Source organism: Monodelphis domestica, chromosome 8 (assembly GCF_027887165.1).
Source record: "Monodelphis domestica isolate mMonDom1 chromosome 8, mMonDom1.pri, whole genome shotgun sequence".
Classification (NCBI taxonomy): domain Eukaryota; kingdom Metazoa; phylum Chordata; class Mammalia; order Didelphimorphia; family Didelphidae; genus Monodelphis; species Monodelphis domestica.
The window spans coordinates 250,693,974-250,721,956 of record NC_077234.1 but is presented as its reverse complement, the minus strand read 5'-3'; the positions used below and the strand labels follow the sequence as shown (position 1 = coordinate 250,721,956).

The 27,983-nt window shown below is 36.7% G+C and overlaps 1 protein-coding gene across 1 annotated transcript; it reads right to left on the bottom strand.

Moving 5' to 3' along the window:
* POU1F1 (POU class 1 homeobox 1) lies at positions 1 to 27,804 on the bottom strand. Its single transcript, XM_056807139.1, has 6 exons — positions 27,524 to 27,804; positions 23,415 to 23,564; positions 6,545 to 6,769; positions 3,843 to 4,007; positions 3,088 to 3,148; positions 1 to 1,180 (listed from the first exon to the last, which is right to left on the bottom strand). The coding sequence occupies exons 1-6, from the start codon at positions 27,663 to 27,665 to the stop codon at positions 985 to 987; spliced, it is 939 nt and encodes a 312-aa protein (XP_056663117.1). The 5' UTR covers positions 27,666 to 27,804; the 3' UTR covers positions 1 to 984.
* Between the last annotated feature and the right edge of the window lie 179 nt (positions 27,805 to 27,983).

The following is a 27,983-nucleotide window of genomic DNA, read 5'->3' as shown; positions in this document are numbered from 1 at the left end:
CTTAAATCACAATCTAGAGAATCCACATCTAAATGTCCATTTACAGAAAGCCACGCAGGCAAACACACAGCACACAGGAAAAGCAACAGGTTACTTTGAATTGGTTTTCCATCCCAGCGCCACGGCTTCCACGGTCCAAACAGTGCATCCTTGAACACTAAATAACTGCTCTGCTACGTGGAAACAATCCCGGGCACAGCCGGGCTTCTTATTGCTAATGACATTGAATGTGACACCTTTTCTGACAGGACACCAACATGGCAGACCAGAACAGCCTGGCTATACCAGGGTGGCTGGACCAATAAACAAGCCGCTTTTGTGTGCAGGTGTGCACATGGCAAAAGTGGGCCATAGTTGGGCTCCAAAGAGTCGGGGACAGTTACTAGCAAACTCATAAAGCGCTTTTACTCGGTGTTCTTGAATGTTATACAACTGATCCCTTACGTTTCAATTGCAGGAAATAAATGATGAAGGCATTAGCCAAAAAGTGTAAAATATGCCTGTTTAATGAGTCACAACTAAATCTTTAAAGAAGTGCAGAAATTTTGATATAAAGAAAGTGTAAGAATGGACCACAGAAATGTGACCAACACCCCAAGTTACAGAATTTGCTCATCACTCTTTCCTGTTGGAAAGTCTTTCATTGTCTCTCTGATCCCCTGAAAGCTTAGAAATGGAGGCAGACTGTGTGAAAACAAACTTATATATACTAACAGGTCTGCACATATGAACAACACATGAATTCCTTAAAATAGACATCTTTAGCCTAACATGTATGCATCGTCTTTTGAACAAAAATATTTTAAGTGAAAAACAATTTTAATAATCAGTTTTCAATTATTTTAGAGAAATAAATTAGATAATGTATTAATTTACTTCCCATAATTATGTTGGGAACAAGCAACCCAAATAGCTACTTTCCAAATTTTGGTAGGGAAAATGAATGCTGGAGAGATCCACTTCTCATCTAGACTTAGGATGATGCTATTTAACAATAGATGGAAATGAATTCTGATGTAAACTTGTTTTCACTCTTTTTTCTCTCTGTCTTCTGTTGCAAAACCAAACTCTCACGACTTCTTTCTCCAGATTCAGACCTTCTGCCATCCGCATAATTTCTTGAGAAGAGGGTTTACTTTGTCCTCCAAAATATCTCTCCAGAGCTTCTTTAGCAGCAATGCTGGGGGGAAAATGTATCATGTAAGTAAGATGTGGCAGATCCAAATGTCTATTCCTTTCGGTGCTAAATTCCCCAAAGGGATCTGAAAATGATTTTTAAATACTTGAAAATATTTGGAACATTAGAACCCTTTTAAATTTGCTTATCAAAAGATTGATTTGTAATAAAATGGTGAAAAATTAGCTTCTCTTTAATCTTTAAATCCAGCCAGAGAGCAAGAGGATCCCAGATCAATGGCTTCCTCCTTTTTTTTTTTTTAAACTACCAGGAGAGGGCACTACATTTTTCACCAGGGAAATGAATTTCTATGACTTTTTATTTAGGGATTTGGGGATTTAGGGATGAATTTTTAATTAAACATATATACAAATCTAAAACATTTGGGAGATGTAGTGATAACAGGAAAAAATTCCAATCTAACCACATTTATTTCTTTTCTCTCAATTTGTACCCCAAATCTTCCCCCTATGTGATCTTGAGAAGTTCTTGGGGCTCAGTTTCCTCATTTTCAAAATGAAGAGGTTGAACTAGATGATCTACAAAATTCATTTCATCTCTGCCCCGATTATAGGACAACTCAAAGAATAAAAGGTTTATTGCCAATCATAATTCAGTGTAAAAGTCAGACATTTAGAAAAGAGAAAATTAAAGCACAAGCAATAACTTTAAAGCAGTTTTGCCTCATTAAAATAAAAAATCTTGCTTTCATCTGTTTGTGAGGTTTAGAGTATCTTTCTTAGGGGACTAAGAGAGATGGTAGAACATCCAACCCACACAATTCTTTGACGTTTGTTGGCATGTATCCTAAATGGTTTACCTGGGAATACAGGTTGACTATCATGAAACGCCTGGAATTAAAGGAGATTTTCTAGTCCTAAATTAAATCTAGATGTTGGTGTTTGTTTTTGAGTCCCATCATTTTGAGGCAGTTTTTAATTGCCAGTTTGGAAGGGTTGTCAGAGCAGTTTAGACTTTCTGTGGCTACTAAGCCACCATCTTGGCTCTTCCCTCTTTGGTGATCAAAATCAAAACTTTGGTACAAGAATAGGTGCCCTGCCAGCAGGAGGAAGGAGTCCAGAGACCAAGTGCCCATGGTCTCCAGCTGTTTGACTGGTTTGTGATCCAAAATATTTTAGCCCCTATGGCAAAGATTTGAGGAGCCAACTAACCTTCACTCCTCTGTTCGATTTGGAGCCACTTGAGGCAAGCATTATTTTTGTATCCTTTGTAGGCTATGCTTAGCACAGTGCCTGAAGCAGTTTAAGAAATGCTACTGTCTCTGAAGGACTTAAGACAAGGAATCCTCTCTACCTCCAGAGGAAGAGCTGTTGGAGGCATGTGCAGCCCAAAGCATGGTCTTCCACATCAGTTTATTTAGGGTTTTAGTCTGGAGTTTTGGTTTCATATGAGTCTTCTATTATAACGATGACCAGTTCAGAATTATGTTTTGCAGGATAATACATGTATAAATCAGATCAAATTGCTTACCTTCTCCAAGGGGGACGTGTGGCAGGGAGGGAGATAATTTTGAGCTTATAATTTTGGAAAATTGTTATTATTTGTTATTGGGAAAATATATCTTTGAATAAAAAATGTTTATTGTCTTCCTGCCTGACTGAGAAAAAAAATGCTTTGCTGTATTCCAATGACCATATAAGGTGAACCATTTCTAAAAGAGCTGAAGGGGCTCTTTGAGGTCTAAGGAAAATAAGAAACACCAGAGGGGAGTCTTACTTTTTTGAAGAAGAGGCTTCACTTCAGCTAAAGACTATTGATCAAACCAAGGTAGCAGCACTTAGGGAAATAAATTTATGCACACACACATATGCATACACATACACACACGCTGCCCCCAATAGATTAGTGCATTTCATTGGCAACTTTTAATATCTCAAATGGATACTAACCTTATGGTTGTTCGCCTTTTCCTTTTCCGTTCATTTGCCCCCACTTTATCATTGTATAAAGCTATATTTATGAAAAACAAAAAGGAATTCATATACAGAGAACAATAGCTATTTATGGCATTCAATTTCTTTAAAACATTATAAAATTAAAACATATACTATTTTTATGATGTCTGTGCCAAATAGTCCATCTAATACTGAATAAATTGATGACTAGTTAAAAAATGAAACTAAATCATAACTTTACGAAATCCATTTTCGATTTTAGCAGTTTGCATATCTAAATAACTCTTCTAAGATTTAAAACATCAGTGGGACTTATTTTAACAATTTATTAATAAGCAGTCTCAAACATGACTCCATTTTTGCGTAGGAGAGTTGCATTGTAGAATTCTTTCATTGATATGAAGAACAGATTCATGACAGCATTCATATTTTGTACTTATAAAGTAGAGACATGAACCTAAGAATCTGATGAGTTTCAATTTCACATCCTTACCTGCTATCATTTCTCCTTAATGTTTTTCCCCCAAATGTTATTCATTCATTGCTCAATGCAGTCTCCCATCAAAACAATTATTATTATACCTGAATTCTTTCTCTTTAAGGAGAAAATCTGACATAGCAGAATGCCATAAAAGTTTCTTTTAACATTAATAAAAGGGGGGAAGATTTTCATTTATCATTAATCTTTCCACAAAGGAATTATTGATATGCTTAAAATTCTAAAAACTGCAGAAATGTAGCTATGGTACCTCCTACTTGCTCAGCTTCATCCAACCACTTGGATAATATTGATTTTAGTTTGCAAGCATTTTTAAAACTGAGTTGCAGATTTTCAAATCGACAAATAGTTGTCTGACTGAATTCAGAGCCATGTACTGCAGCCAAAGCTTCCCCAACATTTGTCTGAGTGTAGCCTGTAAATGAACAACAACAACATTATTTTAATTCTTACTAGCAGGTGTTCTTAACAATTTCTGTATGTGATGAACTCTCATTATTGGAATAATGTTTTAATTTTTGTTGTATTGTTATTTATTTTATTCTGAGTTCAAATCCAGTCTCACATACCAACAAGTTGTGTGACCTTGGACCACTCATTTAGCCTCTGCCTCTTGGCCTTAGTTTCTTCATCTGTAAAATGGGAACAGTAATAATCTCTTCTTCATACAAAATAAATAAATAAATATTTTTAAAGAACTTTGTAAACTTTAAAGTAACATATAAATGGTAATTATTACTATAATAATGATAATAATTGTTATTATCATTAAATGGAGTAAGGAAGAGTCATCTGAGTTCAAATCTGGCTTCAGATATTAACTGTGTGACCTGGACAAATAATTTATTCCTGTTTGCCTTAGTTTCATCATCTGTAAAATGAACTGGAGAAGGAAATGGCAAACCACTGCAGTATCTTTGCCAAGAAAACATTAAAAAAAGGTCAGGAAGTATTGGTCATGACTGAACAACAAGAGCAGTTATTAAAATATTTTTTAAAACTCCAAGTTGCCTTCCCCTATACCTAGAGGTATTATTTTTCATTAAGGAAAATCTTCACTTCCTTTGTCTATTATTAACATTGTTTATGAATTATCTTAATAATGAACAATGCATAATTATTCCAAATTATTAAATAGACTCCAACAAGGACTTGAAAAGTATTGGAAATGAAAACATCAACCAAAAATCATTGATCTGCTTTTGAGAACATAAGGTTGTAGTCATCCAGTAAATGGAATACTTTTTGTCTACACAAGGGAAGAAATTTCCCCTTGCTATATCTGCCAATTATATTATTTAGCTAAATAGAATAACAATCTGTCACCTCTTTCACAGAGATATTTGAAGCCAAAGATCTTGTTTTGCATTGATAAATATATATCCAGTTAACATAGTTTGGTAATGTTGTGTTGGATAATGTTCGCGATACTCAAAAAATAAATATATTTTCCCTACTTTGATGACAACAATGATGTGACAAAATATTTAATTTCTCAACCAAGAAATTAAAATGTGAATTGTTTTGGTACTAATAAAGACTAGAAATAGTGTCTTTTATTTCCTTTATGTAACATGCTTATTAGGAAGCTATTACTATAAATCATAATTCAATATATAGTTGAGCATATTTATTCCATTGGCTGGAAATGATTTTTGATCTCTCATCAAAAGGAATGGTGTCACCATAGTGATCCAGAACCACTCTGTACTACAAGTTGAGATAAGATATAAAAAGCAGATGAACAATATCAGCAGTTAATATAAACAGAAAACTGAAACTCTATATTATTTAGATGCCAGCTGCTGTTTATATTCACAATTCCCTGTAATTACATAATATTTCTGTGCCTAAGGCAAAAATTGAATTCTTATGATTCACAACAATGAATGTCATCATGAAACAAATTACTGTCCATTCAAAGATGACAATGATAGTCTAGAATATAAACGACTACTGTGATGATATGAACAATCTTATTTTTTTCTATTTTGAATAGATTCCCCATTTTAAGCAGTTGCAAATAGTTACAGCTACTTTTAGAATTAAAATGGTGGAATGGCTGTAATTCTTTCCTTCCCTCAATAAATTTCCAGGTGAGGAAGACAGGAAGGTATTATGATATTTTAAACAATGTACACTGCCACAAACTTATCAGCAGTTAATACTTTTACTAAGATTTACATAGCTTTGTTCATTTTTCCCCCATTCGAGCATTTCAGTTGTTTGCCCTCCCCCCTTAGCAAAAGCATCATCTTACATCTTTATGATCCAAGATGTCCTAATCAATGGATCTAAACTGAATGGGTCGTAGCATACTTTTTTGCCAATTTTTCAGATCATTCCATTGAAAATCAAATATGGGGTTCCTACCCATGAGGTTCACAACAATATATGCTGCTCTATAAAATTAATGATTTGACATTTGCCAATATTTTAACATTCCATCATCACAATTGAGAATCGGGCAATTATTTTAGAGTGTAGCCCATGGAGAACCTGGCATTGTCATCTCTTCTCTGCATTGCTAAAGTTTTTGAGAACATCATTCAGGACATTCATGTGTACCATGATGGTGACACTGCAAAATGGCAGAAAGGGGTTTAGTTAACTCTTTAACCAACAGTATGATTATAGAATAATATTCCCTGGGTTTTTTTAATGCTTGTTATTGTTTAGTGGTTTTAGTCACGTCTGACTGTTTGTGATCCCGTTCAGGGCTTTCTTGGCAAAGACCCTGGAGTGGCTTGCTATTTCCTTCTCTAGATCATCTTACAGATGAGGAAACTGAGGCAAACAGCATTAAGTGACTTGTGCAAAGTGACTTCCGGTCCAGCACTCTATCCACTGTGCCATCTAGTTGCCCCCTGCTCATTCATGTATGGCTATTTAAATCCAACAGAACTTTGAGACCCATGGCAGACACAACTATGATTCTTAGCAAATACATACCTAATTTAATTCTTCTCAATTTGAACTCATTGGCAAACTTTTCTAGTTCTTGGATTTCAGGAGAATCCATGTCAGTTGGCTCTTCAACTGATTTATTTTTTCGACGGAATTCCTGCTTAAAGTCAATAGCTGTGGGGTCATCTCCCAGGAGAGGCTGATGCATGGGAGGAAAGCCATGACTCAAGGCATGGTCAGGAAACTTATAAAGGCAAGGTGTCAAGCTACCTGCTAGAATTAAAAAAAAAAAAACAGAACCAGGTGAAATAATTCCTCATTACCCCATTGCCACCACTACTAAAGTTCTATTTACCAGTAGTACTACAGTCACTACTAGTAATAATACTAACACTGATATTATGGCTACTGCTGCTACTGCTCACACAAACACACACATACAGATACTCTCTTCTTTCCTAAGCCCTAGTAAGTTTTTTAGTTGAATTAATTCTGCTTCCCCCCCCCCCCCACATTGAAGGTTTCATTTCTTTCAAGCAAGCAACATTCAACAAAAGGTCAATAATTTTAAAATTTCAAATGTGAATATTCCTGTAGATAAAAATCATGACTAATTTTAAAAAAGGGCGAAAAGAACATGAGAATTTTTTTTAATATTGGCAAGAAGATTCTAGCAGTGATTATAGAATAATAAAGAATTTGAAAAGCTATATAATAATTAGTTGCCAGTCTTATTTCTTAAGGGATGATTCTGAAATAAAACTGACTCACTTCCTAATTATCCATTTAATGGGTTGCAAGAAAGATAGGATGAAGGTAGGGGAATAATCCTGGAAGATCAGCTCATGAGTACTGGAGTTGACTATACAGAAAGGTTAATTAAGTCCCTCATGCAGGGTCAAACAAACAGACAATAAAAATGTTTCCTTATGCTCTCGGTGCTAAAGTATTCTACCTCCTGAAATAGAAAAATCTGTATGCAGGGCTTTGAGGATGTTACTGTCATTCTGTCTTGACCAAAGAAGGCATGAAGATCCTGGAGAAATGCCTGTCCGTAATATGGAGCCTTTCAGCTTCCTCCTCCTCTGATTGACAGAATGACATAACACTGGGCTTGTGTTTTCCCTTACAATCATGATCTTGTGGCACTCATCACTTCCAATTTACATTTAACTGTGGATTATACAACTGAAAAATTCTGTTGCACAAAAATAATGAATAATTAACCATGTTGCTGATGGGTACAAATAATTAACATTTAAAGGAAGAAGAAAATAAAAAATCATCTTCAGCAAATGACTCAAAATATTTGCTTCAGAATTTCATGCTGCCTGATTATCTCACAAACATATTTAAAAGTTGAAAGCATGTGCAGAAGCATTGAATTTTGCTGAAATGTGATGTGTAAAACAGGCTAAATTGAGAAAAAGGAGCAAGTAGGTGAGAAAATTAGCAATGTTTAGCATTCAAAGAGAGTTTTGTGTGGTTCTCTGGTTCTTATAGACCAAGAATTCTTAACCCTTTTTTGTGCCATGGACCCTTGACATCTATGGATCTCTCTTAGAATAATGTTTGGTTGTTTATTCTCAGAATTGAAGAAAATGCTGCAGCAAACATTGATTAGCCCAGACGCCACAAGATAAAACAAGTCTCCAAGACAAAAAGAAGTGAGTTTATTGAGAGAGGGTTGGTCTCACAATGAAGCTGGACCACAGTCAAGACCAGGAGACCCTAACCCTTGTGAATGGCCTTCTTATATGCCCAAATACTTGTTCTAAAGATACAATAGCTTTTCAGATATGATTATAGTTCCCCAAGAATACATATTTATTTATAGTCCCCCCAAGAATCCAGGTATTTGTATAGTCCCTCAGGAATCCAGTCAAATCAGATAACATGGGTGTGTTTGAACCACAACTTTACAGAATAGAGCAAAGGGGGGAGATGTGATTTTTCTAAATGATGCCTTTAAAATTAGGCTTACAAAAAATACCTACATGATTAAGATACAGGAAATACTTCAGATAGAATTATATTTTGATTATTTTTAGTAAAGTTGAAAATCTATGATCACAAAACAACTAAATTAGGAAAAACTACTGGTACTGAAGTAATTGGGGGGGTCACATTTACAATGCTAAATTTCAGGCAGAGGTTAGTGAAAATAGAAATGTACCTTTTCCCTTCCATCCAAAGTAATAGAACATCTGAAATCTGCTCACAGATCTCCTGATCCCAGTTTGAGAACAATTGTTATGGACTACTAGTTTAAAAATAATCACCCACACAATGAAGTGTCTTATTTTTAGGAAGAAAATAAGAAATGTTAGAAATAAAATAAGGAAATAAAGGTGAGAAATAGAATTTAGGTGTATCAGTTTTACCTCTTATATTGCTAGGCTTTGACAGGAAGGCTCCTTTCTACTTAGTGCTTCTACCTTGATACTCAGAAATTTGGGATAATAGATTTAGAACTAGATATGTCCATTTGGCCAACACAAATGGGGAGTGTGGAATAGAGATCACATTGGAACATTCTCTTTGCAATTATTTTGTAATGGTATTTACTGTGAATACTTGAAAGCCGCCAAGAAATCTGCCCAGGGTAATTGATAACATGGATGAAAAATGAAATGTTCATGTGAAAGGAAATTAATCGATGAGTTAAATGTTAATTAGTTATGTTTCTACATATACATGTATCTATGTACACATGTGTTATACAAGCTTTACTTATATTGGAATAAATACTAATCATCCACAACAGTGTTGAGTTGATTTTATTCATGTTTTAGTGTTAGGTTGCTGTTTTCTAATAATATTTTCATAGACTTCTTGGGGTGAGTTTCTTTCATTTCCATGTGTCATGATTGTATCTCATGTAGTTTTCAGGTGCTAAGTCATTTGATGTAATTAGCCCAAATTTAACTCATGTCAATTAATTTTTCTTTTACATAAACTCTTCATGGTGAATGTCTGTCTCTAGCAAACATTTCCCTCATCTCCAGCCGTATTTATTTATCAGCTCCTTTAAAGAATTTGATTTCCATTAATGCTACTCTTGCCTGTTATAGTCATATCATCCTCTGCCAGTCTTACCGACTTTATACCTTTTTTCCTCTCTCTAAGTCTATTACAGAATCCTCTAGGGATGCTGACTGGAGGGTGTGCTGGACAGCTCCTTCAACTAAACAAGTTCAGCTAGAGGGCTAGTGAGAAGCTTTTGATAGTCTCCTGTGGCATAAGCATCATTGAGAGAGGGGCAGTAACCCAAATGGTCTACAGTAAACTTATCATGGCCAACACAAAAAATGCCCCAAGATTATCAGCTTGGAGAAATCTGGGAAACAGCTATGAATAGATGACATAGAATATGTAGTCATCTCTATTTCAGGGCTCTCACATTCATTACCTCCTTGAATCCCCCCAACAACCTCATTAGTTAGACAAGGAAGTGTAATTATCTCCAGTTTACAGATGGAGAATAGAAGTCAGAAGGATGCTAAGTGGTTTGCTCAACAACAACTCCTAGTTAGTGAGAGAACTGGGATTCACACTTGAGTCCTGCTTAGACCTATCTTTGCTCCACAAAACTGCATTATGCAGAAATGATCTTATTTGCCATCTTTAGATATATAAATGGCAGCCTATGCTTAATAGCACACTTTATTCAGTTGAATAATGGCAGTTTTCTACGTCTGATTTCATTAGCAAACTAACTTGTGGGGGCAAACTTTATTTCCTCACTACATCACCCCAGCCAGCATCTTTCACATTTTTGATGTGGCTTACTACTTTGAACATAATGTGAAATAAGACACCCAGGGGTAAAATAAAAAAGGATCCCCTTAAACAGGGGGCCTTGAACATAATAGGTGCAAACAGCTGTAGTATTTTTCAAATGAGTAGATGACAACAGGTATCTGAAATAAACCCACTAGTTCCAAAAGGGCACTGAATTTGTCTCCAAGATTCCTGACATCTAATACAGTAAAGGACAAACAGTACTGCCAGTGTCTGATGGGAAAAATATGTGTGTTCTTCAGCTAAACCATTTTCATTCTGGTGCTAAACTCAAGAAAAAAAATGAAAAACAATGTCTCTGCTAAGCACATTTCAAGACAAAAAAAGGGTATTTTCCCCTATTAATTCAACCCTACAAATAGTTATAGTAAACCTGCTAAATTCAAGATAATGGTCTGGTTACTGCAGTAGAAAGTCATTACCAGCCATATGCTAAACCCCATTTGTTTTGAGAGCTATCTGGTCTTTTTTCTATTCTACAGGCTACTTTTTTGTTTGTTTAAAGAATATTTAAAAACATATGTGCATCAAGGATGTAATAAACATTTTCTGAAGTCCTTCTAAGCCCCCAAACCCATTGGCAATACCTGTTTGCATATGTAGCTATTTAAACAGATTGAGAAGTTTTTTTTATTATTCCCTATAGCACAAAGCATACTCATTGGCCTGGAATAAGTAACCCAGTACATAATCTGAAAATTGTTCTGTACATCTGTGTTAGGGTTTGGATAGGGATATAAATCACTGAAAGGAAATAAAGGTAGAAAAAGAGAAGCATTAGATTTGCTTCGTGCAGAACTGATTTCCTTCATCACTTTGGATCAGGGACAGGATACAAAACTTGAAAGGAAATAGCTGGCAACTGTCCTGGGCTTGTGGGCTGGAACCCTTGAAAAGAATGAAGCGGGACCAGGTAAAGGAGGCAGTGCTGACTTAAGTGTCAGAAACAGGCGTCCTTTCTGTGTTCTCTCTCCTTTCACCCCCCTCCCCCAGCCACAGTCTTTTCTGGGGGATGTTTTAGCATCAATATTTTATTCCCGCTGTCGGATAGCACTGCACAGCCACCTTTCACTCAGAAGCAAAATTGGAGGTACAAAGACAGCTTACTATGATATAGAAGTAGATAACGCTTTCTGAGGCTTCCTCCTCTTCATGGTTGGCATAGCCATGCCAAGAGGCAATCAGTGTGGTCTGAGTATAATACATTGGAATGAGGACAAAGTGAAAACAACTGCTCCATGGACCAGAGTAGACAGGCTAAGGTCCTTGCAAGTCTACACTCTTCTTTTACCTTCTCTCTATTGACTGCTCATCCAGGTGGTGATGCCAGAGAAGGTTTGGTTCAAACCAAGATGGAGATTAAAGTAAGGATAGCAGAGAGAGTCAAGGATATGCAGCAAAGATAGACTTACCATTTGCATTGCAATCTTTTTCATTATCATATCATTCCCAAGGAGTGAGGAATTTCTTGATGCCAACCTGAATCATTACATTTCCAGAATGTCCTGGTTTTTCACTAAAAGTATCAACATAGCACATACTTGCGCCATTTTTTTCTTTGTCAAAATGAAGCATTTCATATCATAAAAATGCAGAATTGGAAGAGCCCAAGTCTCACTCCTTCCCAAAGTGTAAATCCTTTTTATGGTACTACTGACAAAGAGTTATGTAGCCTCCACTTAAGACCTCTGGGGATGAAAAACTCACTCCCTTTCCCCAAGGTCCCCCACTTACCGATTCAATGAATTCCAAGGGCTCCCAATTACTGCTAGCATTAAAGAGAAATGATTCTGTTTGGCCTTTAAACTCCTGTCTGCAACCTCAATTCCCAGAATTATAATGCCTTACAGCACTTCCTGCAGTCTATTGTCCAACTCGATTGGCCTTCTTCCTCTCTGGTCTGTCAACTGGTTTACACCGCTTGTGTCTCAGTCATTCAATCAAAAGCTATTTATAAACTACATACTACGTGTCAGGCGTTGGCCCCAAGTGCTGAGGATGCAAAGAGGAAAAGACGATCTCTGTTCTGAAGGAGCTCAGTCTTCACCCATACTTCTACTGTATTCTGTTCTCACCTTCTTAGATTTCCTTATTTCTTTCAAGACTGTACAAGTATCACCTTCTACCCAGAGTCTTTAGTTTCTCGCCGTGCCCTCTTTCCCCAAATTACCACGTATTTCATTTAGCATACATCCTTTTTCTATGTCTTTACGTCCACGTTTTCTTACCCCACAAAATGAAAGCTCTTTGAGGGAAGGGGCTGCTGCATTTTTGCCCATTTCCTCATGCCTTTGTACTGTGTGGTCTTTACAAAAATTGGAATTAGTCAATATCTTGTTTTGATGGCTCTAACTTAGCACATGGTTCAAGATGCTGCTGATATATGAAATGCTTTACCTGGAGAAATGAAGCCAAGTAAAGTACCAAACTGATATTACTATTGTCAATGTTATTTTTGCTAATTGTTGTCCATTACAACTACAAGACAGCCTTCATCTTGACAAACTGTTTTCCTAATTAAAAGTAGTTTTGTATTCATTAGGGTTTGTCATAATCCTTATATTTTGCATAGTGAGGGGCACTTGCTTTAATTGGATTTTCAGTTTATTCCTTTCAACGTTATCATTCAGATTTCAAGCACTCTTTTTTCTAGTTTTTATGACTTCTCTCTCCAGATTCTATTGTCTGTCTGATAGCTGCTTCACAGTGTCCTTTGCTGTATCTTCATCCACCTCATCCCTACTGATAATGGACTTCCTCCAAGGTTTTGTCCTGCCCTCTCTTCTCTCCTCCCTCTATGTTATTTTACTTAGTCTTCTCATCACATCCCATGAATTCAATTATTATGTCTTGGTAAATAATTCACGGCTCTATAGAACCACCCCCAACATCTCCTCTGATCGCCAGTACTTACAGCACAACTCAGACTCAAACTGGATGTCCTGTCAGTATTTCAAATTCAAAAGAGCCAACAAAGAACTCCTTATCTTCCACTCAAAATCCTTCCTTCTTCCAAACTTCCATTATCAACTGCTTGCCTAGATTTCCATATATCTAATTTCTAATAAAGTCTACCGTTACAACATTTCTTCACACTTTTCCTTTCATTTGTCTCCTCTTTCTTTTTCCTCTTCCCTCTTTCCTCTTCCTCCTCCTTTTTTTCCTTGACTTCCCTTCCATCTCCTTGTCCTCCATCTCCCTGTCCTCCTTTCTTTTCTCCTTCTTCCTTCATCTTTTTTTAAAAAAACTTCAGTCTCAGAATCAATAAAGTATTGGCTCCCAGGCAGAAGAGTAGTAAGAGCTAGGCAATTGGGGGTAAGTGACTTGTCCAGGGTCACACAGCTAAGAAGTGTCTGAGGTCATATTTGAACCCAGGACCTCTCATCTCTAGGACTGGCTCTCTATCCACTGAGCCACTACCTGCCCCTCATTCTGGTATTCTTACTACATAGGTAAGTTTTGTGTTGGGGTGTCTTTCATCTTTTAGTGGCACCACTTAGGGATAGGTTGGAACCAACTCACACATTGAAATACGGTTGTTAAATTTTTAGTATAGCCATTTACACTTCAGAAATTTGAAAATGCATTATATAAATCAGGGACTGATTTGCTGTTTTTATCGTCCAAACTTTAAAAAAGTGATTGAGAAAAGTATATAGTGAAAATTAAATGTTAATACATTGAGCATATCTTCCTATATTCCTATATTTATTTGTTCTTTGTGCTGTCCTAGAGAAGCAGGTAAGCTTTCCCTTCATCTCCCTCCAAGGCATTATGTCTACCATATAATTATACATTTGTAGAGGATTCATTGTTTATGTTGAGGAATGGGTAAAAGAGACTGATAACCTTTCCAACCTTTTGGAATTATCTCCATTAACCTAAAACTGTTGTAGTGTACATCCTGGTACACAGTTACATACTTGATAAATACTTGTTGATCAGTTGATTAATCATTTGAAAAAAAACCCTGCCAAATTGATGAGATTCCAGATCTGCTTGAGTATTTAAAAGATTTAACTGCTTGTAATCAGCATCTAGAAACTTCCTGAATTTATGGATTCATGAAACAAGACACAGAAGGAATAAGATATGTATTTGAGGAAAAGACAGAAGAAAAGACCTGCAATACAGTGAGCCATTTGATTGAATTATTGGAAAAATGCAAAATTTTCACCATTAAGTATTTACTTAGAAAATGCTAAAAAAATAAACAAGTAAAATCTTCCAAAAACCTCTATCCTCTCCTTTCTGTCTTTGATCTTCTTGTTTAATATCCCTAGTAATGGAGTCCATGGACCATTCTCAAACTTTGACACTTTTGTCATTTTTCTGGGTATCAGGTGAAAGTTTAGGATTGTGTTCATTTACATTCTCTTCTTATTACTATCTTGCTATATTTTTTAAATGGATGTCAATACGAGGTTACTATTATTCATATTCTTTGACTACTTGCCCATTGGAAAGTAATTTTTGGAGTTCTCATATTAGCTCTCTCTATATTTATAACATCAGACCAAGATGATGTTCTAACCGTAAGTAAGATAATACCTGCCTTTGGGGGGAAACACTAAGGAAAATTCATTTTGAAAAGGAATTTTGGGAAAAATTCTGTCCTATGATTTTGTTACTAAAAATGATGTATGTCACCTATGAAAACTCTCATCTACAGCCCAGAAAACTTGAAAACAATTTTCTAACATATTAACATATTCTGAAGAGTTCCAATGTATTTTGAACTCATTTGTTAAGAATCCAAAAATGCAACCCTTTAGTCTGAAAAACTAATTGATTGATCATGGGAAATTGGACATTTACTAGCAACATTTTGGCAAGTCTGGATAATAATTCATTCAATCTCTGGATGAGAATGAAAAATGAGTCTCATGATATAGCAACTATAGTTAATGATGTACACATAGCTCATAGTGTAGTTTTATCTTTAGGTATTCCCCTGATCTGCTTTCTAGAGTAGTAGTTTATTCCTTATGCCTCAAAATTATAAACCATGCAACAATGCAGAAAATGTCTATGATATATATATATATATATTTATGTATCTAGTACACCTGAGGAAAAACACAGTTTTTCAAAAAGGAATAAAGTTAATCTAATAGGACTCATTTTTAATTAACTCACACTTGCTCTGTTGTTGTTTAGTTGTTTACAGTAGTATCTGACTCTTCATGGTCCCATTTGAAGATTTTTTTTGCAAAGATATTAAGGCAGTTTGCCATTTCCTTGTCCAGCTCATACTACAGATGAGGAGCTGAGTCAAATAGAGTTAAGTGACCTGCCCAGGGTCACACAGCTCGTAAGTGTCTAAGACCAGATTTGAACTTACGGTGATGAGTCTTCTTTACTTCACAATCAGCACTCAATCCACTATATTCTCTAGCTGCCTCCTTCACTTTCTAAGTACTCACTAACTATTCCTGAAATCCCATTAATAGTTAAGTTTTATAGCTCCCAGTTTCATAAATATTTGCTGTATTATTGGTAACTTTAAGGCAAGAATGGAGACTCGTAGCTATTGTAAATTACACAGTAGGTATTTTGAATCCCCGACAGAGTGGAAAGGTATATATGAATTCATCCAATGCAATATTTTAATTATACTGATGAAAAAAAAATTGAGACTCAACCTAACAGCCTAAAATTAGTGAGTGCCAGAGCTCAAACTAGAAAAGACAACTGGTCTTGGACATGCCAAGACCTGGGCTCCATTTCTGCCTCGTCTATATACAGGCAGAAGTCAATGATCTTGGACAAGTCACTTACCATTTCAACGTTACAGACGACTTTCTAACCCTAAATGCAGCTGAGTGCCCTTCTGCAGTGATGGAGAGAGTTTGCTCAACAATAGAATCACAGCCCCAGACAAAAGCCAAATCTAAAACAGCCAAGCGCTTATTCTGACACGCAATCTCCTGTCTTGAAGAAGTACTCTGAATTAACCAGACAGCCTTTAATGTAGCACATCAGCGATTGTTTTTCTGTCCCAAAGTACTATTATTAATGAAATGTCCTCACTGCATATGAGCCTCCCAGTGGATGCAATAAAATAACAGCATTAAAATGAAGTCACATCATTTGAAATATCGTTTCGTTGGTATCTTCATTTTCATATAGAGTGTGATGCTGAGCATATCTTTATAGTAGGTGACACAATGATTTCTGGGATTGCATGGAAGGGACTATGCTTCCCGAATGTCTTGGGACTGAGGAGAGGTTTTAAATGACAGAACTGGGTTTCCATTTATGCCGTTTTATATCCTTTCTTTTTCATGTCTGAAATTCTGTATTTGACTGCTCCATTTCTGTCGCCTCTGTGGATTTGGGGGGCAGGGAGTGCAGATTCTAGACATTGAATTTGTCAAGTAGCAAAGGATAATCCTGATCATGTGTCAGAATTCTGACAAATTCTAAATCATAAAGCACTTTCGTGCCATTTCTCTCTAAGAATAATACTTAGAACACTTAATCATCCGTGCCAGGCTGAGGCTGCCTGTTGTTGTTTCTAAACAAAGGGGCACACACAGATTCAAAAAGCATTTTCATTTTATTTTACAACCTCGAGGGGCACCCATAAATCTTAAAGTGCCCATTTGTTTCTGACTGTTACTGTGGAAAGGTTTGGACTCCTAAATGAGTTGTGTTTAAGATGCGTTGTTGCATGTTGGCAGAGAGAGGGAGGGGAAGGAGGGCTGCTCCCTGGGTGGAATATTGCTTGGAAGTCTGACATGTATCTGAGAAGTCAATGGAACTCACAAGAACTGGTTTAGAACCCCGTCTTCCCTCTTTCCCAGGGGGATAACTATGAGAAGGTCACTGCACCGAGAGGCAGGAAGACCTGATTCCACATGTGCCCTCCAGTACTGACAGATTCCATGATTCTGCCCTCAGTTTCTCCAACTGTAAAATTGGGATAATAGCAGCACCTACCTCCCCCAGTTGTGAGGACAAAATGAGATACTTATAAAGCATTCAGCACAATGCCTGGCACATACTAAGCAGATGCTATATGGAATATTATGCCCTTTCTTCCCCCAACTGCTTCCACCCAGGCTTCAGCGTTCTCATCTGTCAAAAAGTCGGAGAAAAGAGAGGCAGAATAGCCACAGTGCCCCCACGGGCTGGGGTGCACATCTAATGAGACAGCCTATGTGGAGTGTTTTGCCAATGTTAATACATTACATGCCATTAGCTAGAATTGCTACCGAATTACATAGTCTAGCATGCAAGGAAGCAATCAATTCTTTATTGCTAAATGCTTTGTACAGACAGAAAGGCAAGCAGAGAGTACCTGAGTGTGTCATCAGCAGTCATCCAACTTGTTAAATGAACGGTAAGATTGACTACTAAACAGCACAAAGTGTATGGCACAAACCAGTGCATTACACAGAGGCATTCTATTCAATATTCCTTCCAGACTATACATTCTTCAGCTATATTTGTAGGAATTGAGGGGCAGTTAGGTGGTGCGATGGGCAGAGCACAGGGCTTGGAGTCAGAAAGACTTGAGACACATGCTTCAGACACATACTAGCTATGTGACCCGAGGCAAAACCACTTAATGTCTCTGTGCCTCAGTTTCCTCATCTATAAAATGGGAATAATAATAGCATCTATATTAGAGGATTGTTGTAAGGAACAAATAAGTCAAATGTAATACATTTCAAACCTTAAAGCACTACAGGAATACTAGCTTTATGGAATATCAAGGAAATCCAAGAATTCAATAAAGTAAACAATGTTAAACAATTTATTCTGGTCCCCGAGAATGATCATACCTTACACAAATGACCAATTTTCATAGACATAAAACATGTTAGATCTCTACAAAATTTGGGGCGTTCTTTCTTTGATAGCTCAGAAAGGACTCTAAGACTGAATAGATTTTTCATCATTTTCATATTAGCCTCCAACTTAATTACATTTTATAATCTTAAGATTGTGAGAGCAGCATGCAAAGGTAAAGATGGAACGCTGGAAGAAGACATGATTGGCAGGCAAAGACTGTTGGTAGCAGAGGATCATGGGAGAAGAATGAGGACCTGGGAGAGCTCCGAGAGGAACGCTGGGCTTTTGAGTTTGGATCTCAAGGTGGGAGGAAAGCAGCTTGCTAGAGATTTGTCAAGAGCCAACTGAAGGTTTTCCAACTGACTAACCCTGGGACTTCTCCAGAGGAGGGTTACTACATCCTAATATCTCTAATAGCATCTACGGAGAGATTCAGGTCTCACTGGACTCTGCCTGAGAGCGGGACCCTCTCTCAGCCCTATTGCACCTTCTTTCCCTTCCCCCTTGAGCCTTTTAGTATTTAATTTAGTTTGAGATAGTTGGGAAGTGAAGAGGAATTCTGATTTTTGCTCTGAAGCAGTCAGAACCAAGGACCTCGCGGGACTTAGAAAATAGGGACCCCAATAACCTCTAAGCGATCCCACACACACCCTGATACCTGTGTTACTAAATTATTCAACACGCAGTCAGATAGTTGAAAGGGATTTATTTAAGGAACTTTGAGGAAGAGCCTTTGGGTTACTATCAGCCATTGCCAAGTGCTGGTCAAGATCCCTCCCAGGGTGAGCCAGCGGACTGGAGAAGGCTTGTCTTCTAGCCAATTTGTGCTTGGCTATTTTGGGGGTACCTCAGCCATCCTTCCACAGGGGACACTTCCCTTCAACTGCCCATCACCAACTTACTGTTGGGGAACCACATTTTCCTACGCTCTACCCTCTGTATCATAACCCAGGAGGAGTGAGTGAGAGAGCCATTGGAGTCCTTCCACCTGGACGCCTACCTTTTCATCACACCATGACCAACAAACACCATCCTCTCATGAGCAACAACAAACCCCAACGCTCATGACCAACAAACAGCATCCCCTAAATAATCCTTACAAGAGAAAACACCACTTTGGTATTTCCTGGCACATAAGATAAACAATAAGTAAATGAGGAAAAATCATGAAGGGTTCTCTGTATTTTACAATTTTGATTCCATAAATCTAACTTTATAAAGTATTTTACATCGCTTTTCATTCCTTTTTATAACAAGAATTTCTAAGTTCCTCATTGCAGAAGAAACAACTACATTTTACCAAGAGCCTCCGCTTGGATCTTTAGAGTCAGTGTAAATACATTCTGGAGGTAAAAGAAGAAAACAAAGGAGGAAGAAAAACAATAATCCATTTTTAAAGTTCATAGTTTAAGAAATAAGTGCTTTTGGTAGCTAAAGGTTTACATATAAGTTTAACAACTTAACGTTTCATAGAGAGCTAATATTTGCTTGGAATCAGCTGCCAGCCCAAGACCTCTAAAACTCCATTGTTAAAGGAAAAAAAAAAAACTCCAAATGCTGAAAATAGTTGTCACAAAGTTCATGTAATCGACAGAAGAAATTATTTGTTGGAATAAAAAAAGATTATCTTCCAATGTTAAATTTGAAGAGGGAAGTATGGTACCAGAGGTTCTCTAAATAGCTAAAGCGATGAGTGCCAGCTAGTGCTAAGGGGGGAAAAATCAAGAAAAGAATTTAAAAGAATTCAAGAACTTTAGGTTGTAGTTACTTATGGTAGGGTCAGACAACTATACGTACTTCAACAGCCTTGGCCCTAGGGAGAGACCGTATTACCTAGCAACTTATCTTGCCACCATCATAATACCTATACTACTCTCCCAATCCAGATAGGCACCGACAGGTTAAATGTCCAGAGGTTGGTTGCTACTTTTCTGGGATCGTTTTGGGGGTGGCTATCCTCCCAATTACACAGACCCCAGGCCCCAACTGGTAAACTTCCCCTTAATAATCAGACAGTATTCTAAATTGGCTTTTTAGAAAAAGGATTTACTCAAAGGGCATAGCAAGAAATGTAATTATAAAGCATTTCCCCCCAAATTTGGGGCATATACTCCCACAAAAACACAGAATATGTGAGGGTAAGAGTAAACATAAATATTGTTCTAACAATCTTATTTTGTGAAACCCCAAATTTACCTCTGTCCTGTGAAAACTGGCCTTCAAAAAAACTTCCAGACTGACCTTTGTCCCAGACTGAACAATGTGCTGTTAAACAGACTGAATGGAAGTGATGGAGATACTCAGATCTTGAGTACCCTTTTCATTTCTTGGTTTCTTTTATGATATTTGGGGTTCTCCTAGGTACCCTAACCTCAAGCTACAGCCTCTTTTTCAAGCTCTAAGTAATTCTCTGCTTATATTCCCTAAAGGATATATAAGGCTCCAAGTTCTTCAATTTGATGGGCTTTCCATTTGTCGAGTATTTTCCCAGAGTCTTAGAGATGTGCTTGCTGTATTATTGGTATGTATACTCATCTCTCTGTGTAGGAGCATTTTCTCCCTTGTCCTGAATAAAGAAGTGTTTTTGGTAACAATGGGAGTTAAGTGACATGTCCAGGGTCACACAGCTAGGAAGTATCTGAGGCTAGATTTGAACCCAGGACCTCCTATCTCTAGGCCTGGTTATCAATCCACTGAGCCACCCAGATGCCCCCTACCTTGTTCATTTTTTGTTGGTATTTTTTTCTCTTATTTTTGATCAGATTAGTTAAAGATTTATTTTTGGACCTTTTTTTTTTTAAGCAGCTTTTTGATTGGTAATATTACAATTTACTTGCACCAGAGAGCTTGTTTCTGGCAAAGCCATTTCTCCAACAAATACATTATGTCCTACAAGTCTCTGTGCAGTTTTAAGCTATCCATAATTTACCTTGCCTCGCTGGCCACCACTGCTATCAGAGTGTCTAGGTGGAGAATCAAACTGGTTTCCCAGCAGCTTGCTTCATAATTGTTTCATGTCTCCCTATTTGACTAATATATATTCATAAGATATAAAGGAAAGAGGAGCAAAACTAAAATGAATCGCAAGGAGGAATTTATAATCAGTTTTAAAGTTTAGGACAACGAAGTCATAGAAACAAAAACTAACTATAAGAGCAACAAGAAACATTTCTATAGCCTACTATGTGCAAGGTACTGTGCTGTCTGCTTCACAGGAATGATTTCGGTGGATGTATCTCTTCTGGGAGATGTGCTTATTATCTTACTTTACTGCAGAAGAAACTGAGGCAAGCAGACATTAAATGGCCCGTCCAGGTTAGCACAGTTAATAAATGCTTAAGGCTGGATTTTAATTCATGAATATTAGGGAATGTTCCTTTATGAGGAGCTCCTGGAAAGAGCACTTGGACGGGTGGATATATAGGACACAGATTGTGAGTCAGAGATTCCTTTGGTTAAAGGAAATTCCCAGAATAGGAAGTTACTTTTGCCATGACAGCTTCCTCCTTTGGAATGTATAGGTCCAGTGTTATATGCAGTAGTCTGCACCCCTCCAAGGCACCACTCGAACTCAAGTCTTCCTAGTTTCGGTTGCTTTCAAAGATACTGCTTTCCCCCCAGACCCAAAAGAGCAGGGGAGAGTGAAGAATGGATGGAAGGCAAGCATTGCATTTTCATCCCCGGCTGTTTCAAGTTCTCAGGGATTTCTGGGGTAGTGATGGAGCCCCCCTAGAGACACACGAAACTTGACCTTGGGAGTGTGAAACTGGAGCTGTAGAGAGTCCAGAGAACGGTGCAAAAAGAGGGAGCAAGAAGCAGCGGAGGTGATGCCAGGAGAGCAGAGCAGAGCACGCCCAGAGTGCCCAGGAGAAATGGTGCCAAAGCCAACAGGCACCAGGGCTGCTCTTGGTGAGAATAGGGGGTCTTCACCCCAAAGCAGACCTTTCCGGGGCTCAGGAGAAAAGAGGGCAGCCTCTCAGTGGCATACTAGGCTACGGGGGTCTGGACGTTTCCCCTAAATTTCCTCATAATGCCTACGCCATCAAAACCGCAGTGAATTGTTCAATTGGATGTGCCAGTGGAGGGAAGAAAATGGAAACCGAGGCTTTAGCAGCACATGCGGGCTGTCGGGGGAAGAGAAGGGTCTTCGTCACAGAGAGATTTATTCTTTGCCACTTTTCAGGCTGAGAGAGAACTTTCCCTTGGGGGTGTTGGGGCAGTGATGCTCCTAAGCTTAAAACAAGTGAGTGATCACTGCCGGGGGCGGGCTGCAATGAGGTAGGCAGCCCCCAGTAAAGCCTGGGCCACTGAGCCCATTTGGAAAGTCCATGTCCATCCGGGAAAACGCCTAGGGAGAAAGCCACACCACAATGGCGGAAGGAATCCTATCCCGAGATAGCTTAGCCCATAAAAAGGGGGGAGCAGAGCAGACGGACTGGCTGCGTGCTCTGTGTACTTAGAATAAAACGGAGGTGCCTCTCAAGCCCAAAACCAAGAGAATAGATTTGCTACATTATAAATTATCAGGAAAATGCCATACTGAAATGTAAAATCACAGCACACTCATAATATGAAGCTTTCAAAATACACTGATTAAATCGCTGGGAATACCCATAGAAGGCCACCTGGAGATAGTTTCTTTCTAAAATATTTCCCTCTGCTTCCTATACTGACTGCAACAAGAACATCTAGAACAGATAATCTGCGGATCTAGAAGAAGAAATCGAGTATTTCTGGAGTGCTTTACAGTTTGCAAAGCACTTTGCATATGTCAACTCATTTTATCTTCAAAATAACTCTCTGAAATAATCGCTATTAGTAGTTTTGTTTTACAGTGGAGGAAACAGAGTCAAGCTATATGATTTGTCCAGTTTCACCCAGCTGCTATCTATGACGCAAGATCCTGACTCCAAGTCCTAGGCTGTATCTTTACATCCAGCTTCTTCAGTTGAAAGATGAGATCATTAATTTTTTTAATATAATTTTTCCAATTTTTGTTCCTCTTTGGAAAGAAGCTATGAAAAATGTATGAATTTGCAATTCCCTTTGGTTGTTTTTGATGGCTATATTTACTTAATTGTTGCTTTTCAAAATATTAGAAAATATAGTTGGAATGTATTGAAAATATAGAAATATATTGAAAATATAGAAAATAGACTCTTGTCCAGGGACAAGAATATACACTTGCCAGTATATATGCACTCTTTCTGGGCACGTATCCCAAATTAAACTCACCCAGTAATTTCAGACATCTTGAATCTTAATCTGGCCTGTTGAAAACTCATCGGATAAAATTATACTCTCTTACCTGTCATTACCCCATAGGTAGACTGTTGGTTTCCATAATGGCAGGAAGGAACAGAATAATGAAGGCTTGCTGATGCGTTTCCAAAAGTTGTCATGGAGAAATGCATGTGCGAAAATTTAGGAGTTTGGATCAAAGACAAAATAGACGGGACTGGTAAGAAAATGTATGAGGATTCAAGACATATTCTTTTCAATCCAGAAATATATTTATATATATATATATTTATATTTGTTCTGTTACTTTTTTAAAAAGTTAATCACTTCTAATCACTTCCCATTTGTATGAAATTCACCTTTGAACAATCAAGAATAAGGTGTTTCTATTTCTCAAAGATGATAATCATTAAAGGTCTTACTTGACTGCAACCTCACTGTAATTCCAAGCTATTCAGCAACCCGATGATGATGCTGCATATTGAGATTCATGGGGCACTTTAGGAACTAGATCCCTCCCCTAAGATATGTACTATGAATTTAAAAAGGACACAGTTGCAAGGTTTCTTTCTATTGATTTCTTTAAACCGTTACCTTCTGTTTTAGAATTGATACTACCAGTTCCAAAGCAGAAGAGTGGTAATGATTAGGCAACTGGGGTTAATGACTTGCCCAGGGTGACATAGCTAGGAAGTGTCTGAGGCCAGATTTGAACCAAGCATTTTCCTGTCTCAAGACCTGACTCTATCCACTGAGCCACCTAGCTGCCTCCTTTCTGGTAAATTTACTGGTACTTAAAATATTCTGTAATAAAAATAGGTAAACTGGATTACTGGAACTTTTATAAAATTTTTCTACATACGTATGCTACTAAACTCATTCATCATGTGCAGTTTATACTAGGAGAAAACAAAATCAGAAGCCTGGTATTAAACTAACAAACTCCTTTGAGGAGACATGTATGTGGATAATTTGCTCATAATCTTAATACCTGCACAATTGAATCAATACACTTAGCCACTTCTACCATTCCACTTGGGAAGTCTTCTAAAAATTATTCAAGGCAATCAAATCACAAAATGACTTGAGAAGCTTGGCTCTGAGAGTTGGAACGCCACGATGTATAGATACTGCTTCATTCACGACTAATGATGGCTTCTTGTAACAGGAATATGTAACGAGAACTTTTTCATGTTTGCCAAAGTCAGGATGACATAATGGATGGAAAGCCCGCTTCAGAGCCAGGAAGACCTAGTTGTAAGTTCCATCACTGACAAATATTGGCTGTATATCTTTGGCCAAATTCCTCATGTTTTCAGCGGTCCAATTAACTCTCTAAGTCCCCAAAGTACAGAAAATGTACTATCTGCCTGGGTAGAGGGAATTTCCTTCTTGGGAATCTCCATCCCATAGAAATCTCAATTCTATCTTATCCTGTTGGCTATAGTGCTATAGTTTGGGCATTGTTTTATTTGTAATTGTTTACATTCTGATTATGGTGCTGGATTCCCCTTAGCATAAGGATAATAAAATATTTTTTTAAATAAAAAATGTAAAAGATAATATAAAGATGAAGATTATAGAAATTTAAACTGAGATCAAGTTTAGAGATTTAAAAATTAACTAAGAACATTCTTCCTCCCCTTTCTCCTGAAATGGAATGTTTTCCCCTAAATATCTGAATTTTTTGAAAAATCATAATATAGGTGACAACTAATATATAAAACCTAATTCACCTTTAAATAATAAGATTTGATGAATTTAAATTCCTTACTATGGACTAGGAAAATATGTAATTAACTACACATACATACAACATTTGATGTTTAAATATTTTGCTGTCAAGAATTCTTTGAAAAGACCAAAGAGATTTCTAATTAATATATTTTAGGCTTACAAGCATCAGCTATTTACTGAGCCAATATAAATTGTCTCAGAAAAATTTGTTGTGGCCAAAAAAATGTGTTCACCTGTAACTGAAAACTCTTTAACCTTTAGCTAGTCTAATGATGTCCCTCCAAATTTAGGTAGACTGGTCTCAGACCATCCTTAGAATCATATCTGAAACCACTTGAACCTTTGAGAAATGGAAGCACTTCTTAATATTCTTCAATATTTATATGTTTAACCTTCTAGGTTTTCATTTATTTTTATGTTCTTTTGATTTGAAATTTGGGCATGGGTGAAGGTATGCTAAATTGAAATTTAATACATTAAATTATTCTACATAATTTAATTTAATTTAAAGATTAATTTAATGAGTTTTTTAAAATGAATAAATCAAAAGCAGGGGTTTGAGCTAGTTAATCATAAAGACAATTGCCTCAGTTTTATACTTCTCTTCATGCACAAGCAGGCAATATGGAACATCATTTTACATTACTACAGAGTAGGAAATCACAGGGTGCTCCCTTCTCCATATTTACCCCTTATGTGTATTTTGGAGTTCATTATTGCTTTACAAGAAAAAGTCAATTATTTCAGTAATTATACCTTATGTCCCTTTTTCTTCAAATGAAATTTATCTTCCAGTACTTCCATTATTACCATTATATTAATGCATTAATTCATTTCTTTTAATTTGGCCTGTAAAATTATCCCAAATAAAATGTTCAATCTTGGGAACTTTTGGTAGAATAGGAAATTATTTATACATGAGAAAAATTGTCTTAACAGCTATATAACTTCACTAGAACCCAGCATCTAAATGTTCAAAAAAGTTGAGTGTGTATCTGTAGACATAGTTATATTCAACCTATCAATTTTATCATAAAAACATGTCCTGAAAAATTCATAAATTACAAAATACAATGTATATGTGAAAAGTTATAATTTTATAAGTTCATTTTTTCAGTAATGATTTTGTATGTATTTCAGAAAGGGGGAAATTGCAATGTATTCTTCCAGTTTTGTTAACATAAGCAATTTATACTCTCATGGACTTGTCTACATTATAGATCAACTTTATAGAATACCATATGACTATTTCATTGCTTCATCAATGCATACAAAAATTGAGAATACTCAGTCCATGAGATGTCAGATTTCTAATATTCAAATAGATTTATTTGAATTCTCAAATTTTAGTTATTTAAGATTTGTTCAATTCTAGAACAATGATGTAGAAAATTGATTTAAAACCTTATACAAAAATTGAAAATTCTCAGTCCATGAGATGTCAGATTTCTAATATTCAAATAGATTTATTTGAATTCTCAAATTTTAGTTATTTAAGATTTGTTCAATTCTAGAACAATGATGTAGAAAATTGATTTAAAAACTTATACAAAAATTGAAAATTCTCAGTCCATGAGATGTCAGATTTCTAATATTCAAATAGATTTATTTGAATTCTCAAATTTTAGTTATTTAATATTTGTTCAATTCTAGAACAATGATGTAGAAAATTGATTTAAAAACTTAAAATTTCTTCTCTTTTCTGTATTGAGGACAATGACCATAGCTTAGGACTCATTCTTAGAATTTTAAATGTTTATCATATTAGTTCTGTGAATATATTTTTCTACATTTAAAATTTATACTTTGCTAAAAACTTACAAGATTATTGGGGTTTCTTTAATTTTTCTCATCATCAGAATCCACTAGAGACAATTATTGCTGTATAACAATTTCACTTGTTATCTGGTTTTATAATTTTTTAAAGACTTAAGTGGATATCATATAATTGAAGCTAAAAGGTAAGTAAATCCTTAAGTGAGCTGATCAGTTTCCAAATACAATAAGAGATAATACTTCCTAGCTGCGGAATTTCCAAAGTATTACTTGTTTAGTTAATTTATGTTTTGCCAAAAAAAAGTTTTAATTTAGAAGTTATCAGGTTACATATTTTCTAATTAGTCAGTCATGATACAACAGATATAGATTACTTGCTAATAAGCAAACACATAAATTATATTGTTTTGGATGTTTTTCTTCCCCATAATAATTTTCTTTTATATATGTAATCATGAACATAAACATTTTGGTGAAGAAAAATATTTGAGTAACTAGCTTCATTTTTTGGCTATACTTTGTAACATTCTCTAGCGTTTACCCTATTTCCCCAAGTCTGTTTGAAAATGACTAATGGATTTGGAATGATTTCAATTTTAAAGCTAAAATTGTGAAATGATGAATGCTGAAAAACAATGGAATTGGAAGTCATAGAGTCAGTACCTGTTGACACCACATTGGTCGCATGGTTGGAGGCTGGCAGGCAATCAGCAGCACTGTGATGCATTATCAGAGGCAGAGTGGCAGAGGATTCCGAATTCAGAGGCACAAAGCTATCAGCTGAAGTAAAAGGTTGGCAACTCATCCCCAAAATCAGAGAAAGAAAAGAAAAACTGATCTTCGCTGGATTCGAACTTTAGGCTTGTATCCTACCCAGTGCTCTCTCAATTCTCCTTACTTACATATATACATCATGAAGGCGCTGAGGCACACAGAGGGCGTGTGCAGGTATTTATACCTCCTGGAAATCCCTTCCTACATTTTAATGTTCTTTCTCCCAGAGTATCGCTGTCGAAACGCCAAAGCCTTCCTATTCAAAGAGCCCACAGCCAATTCAACAGGTAGCCAGAGAGTGGCAGGTTGAGAGAAGAAAGAAACCTGAGACCGTGATTGGCAGCTCCCA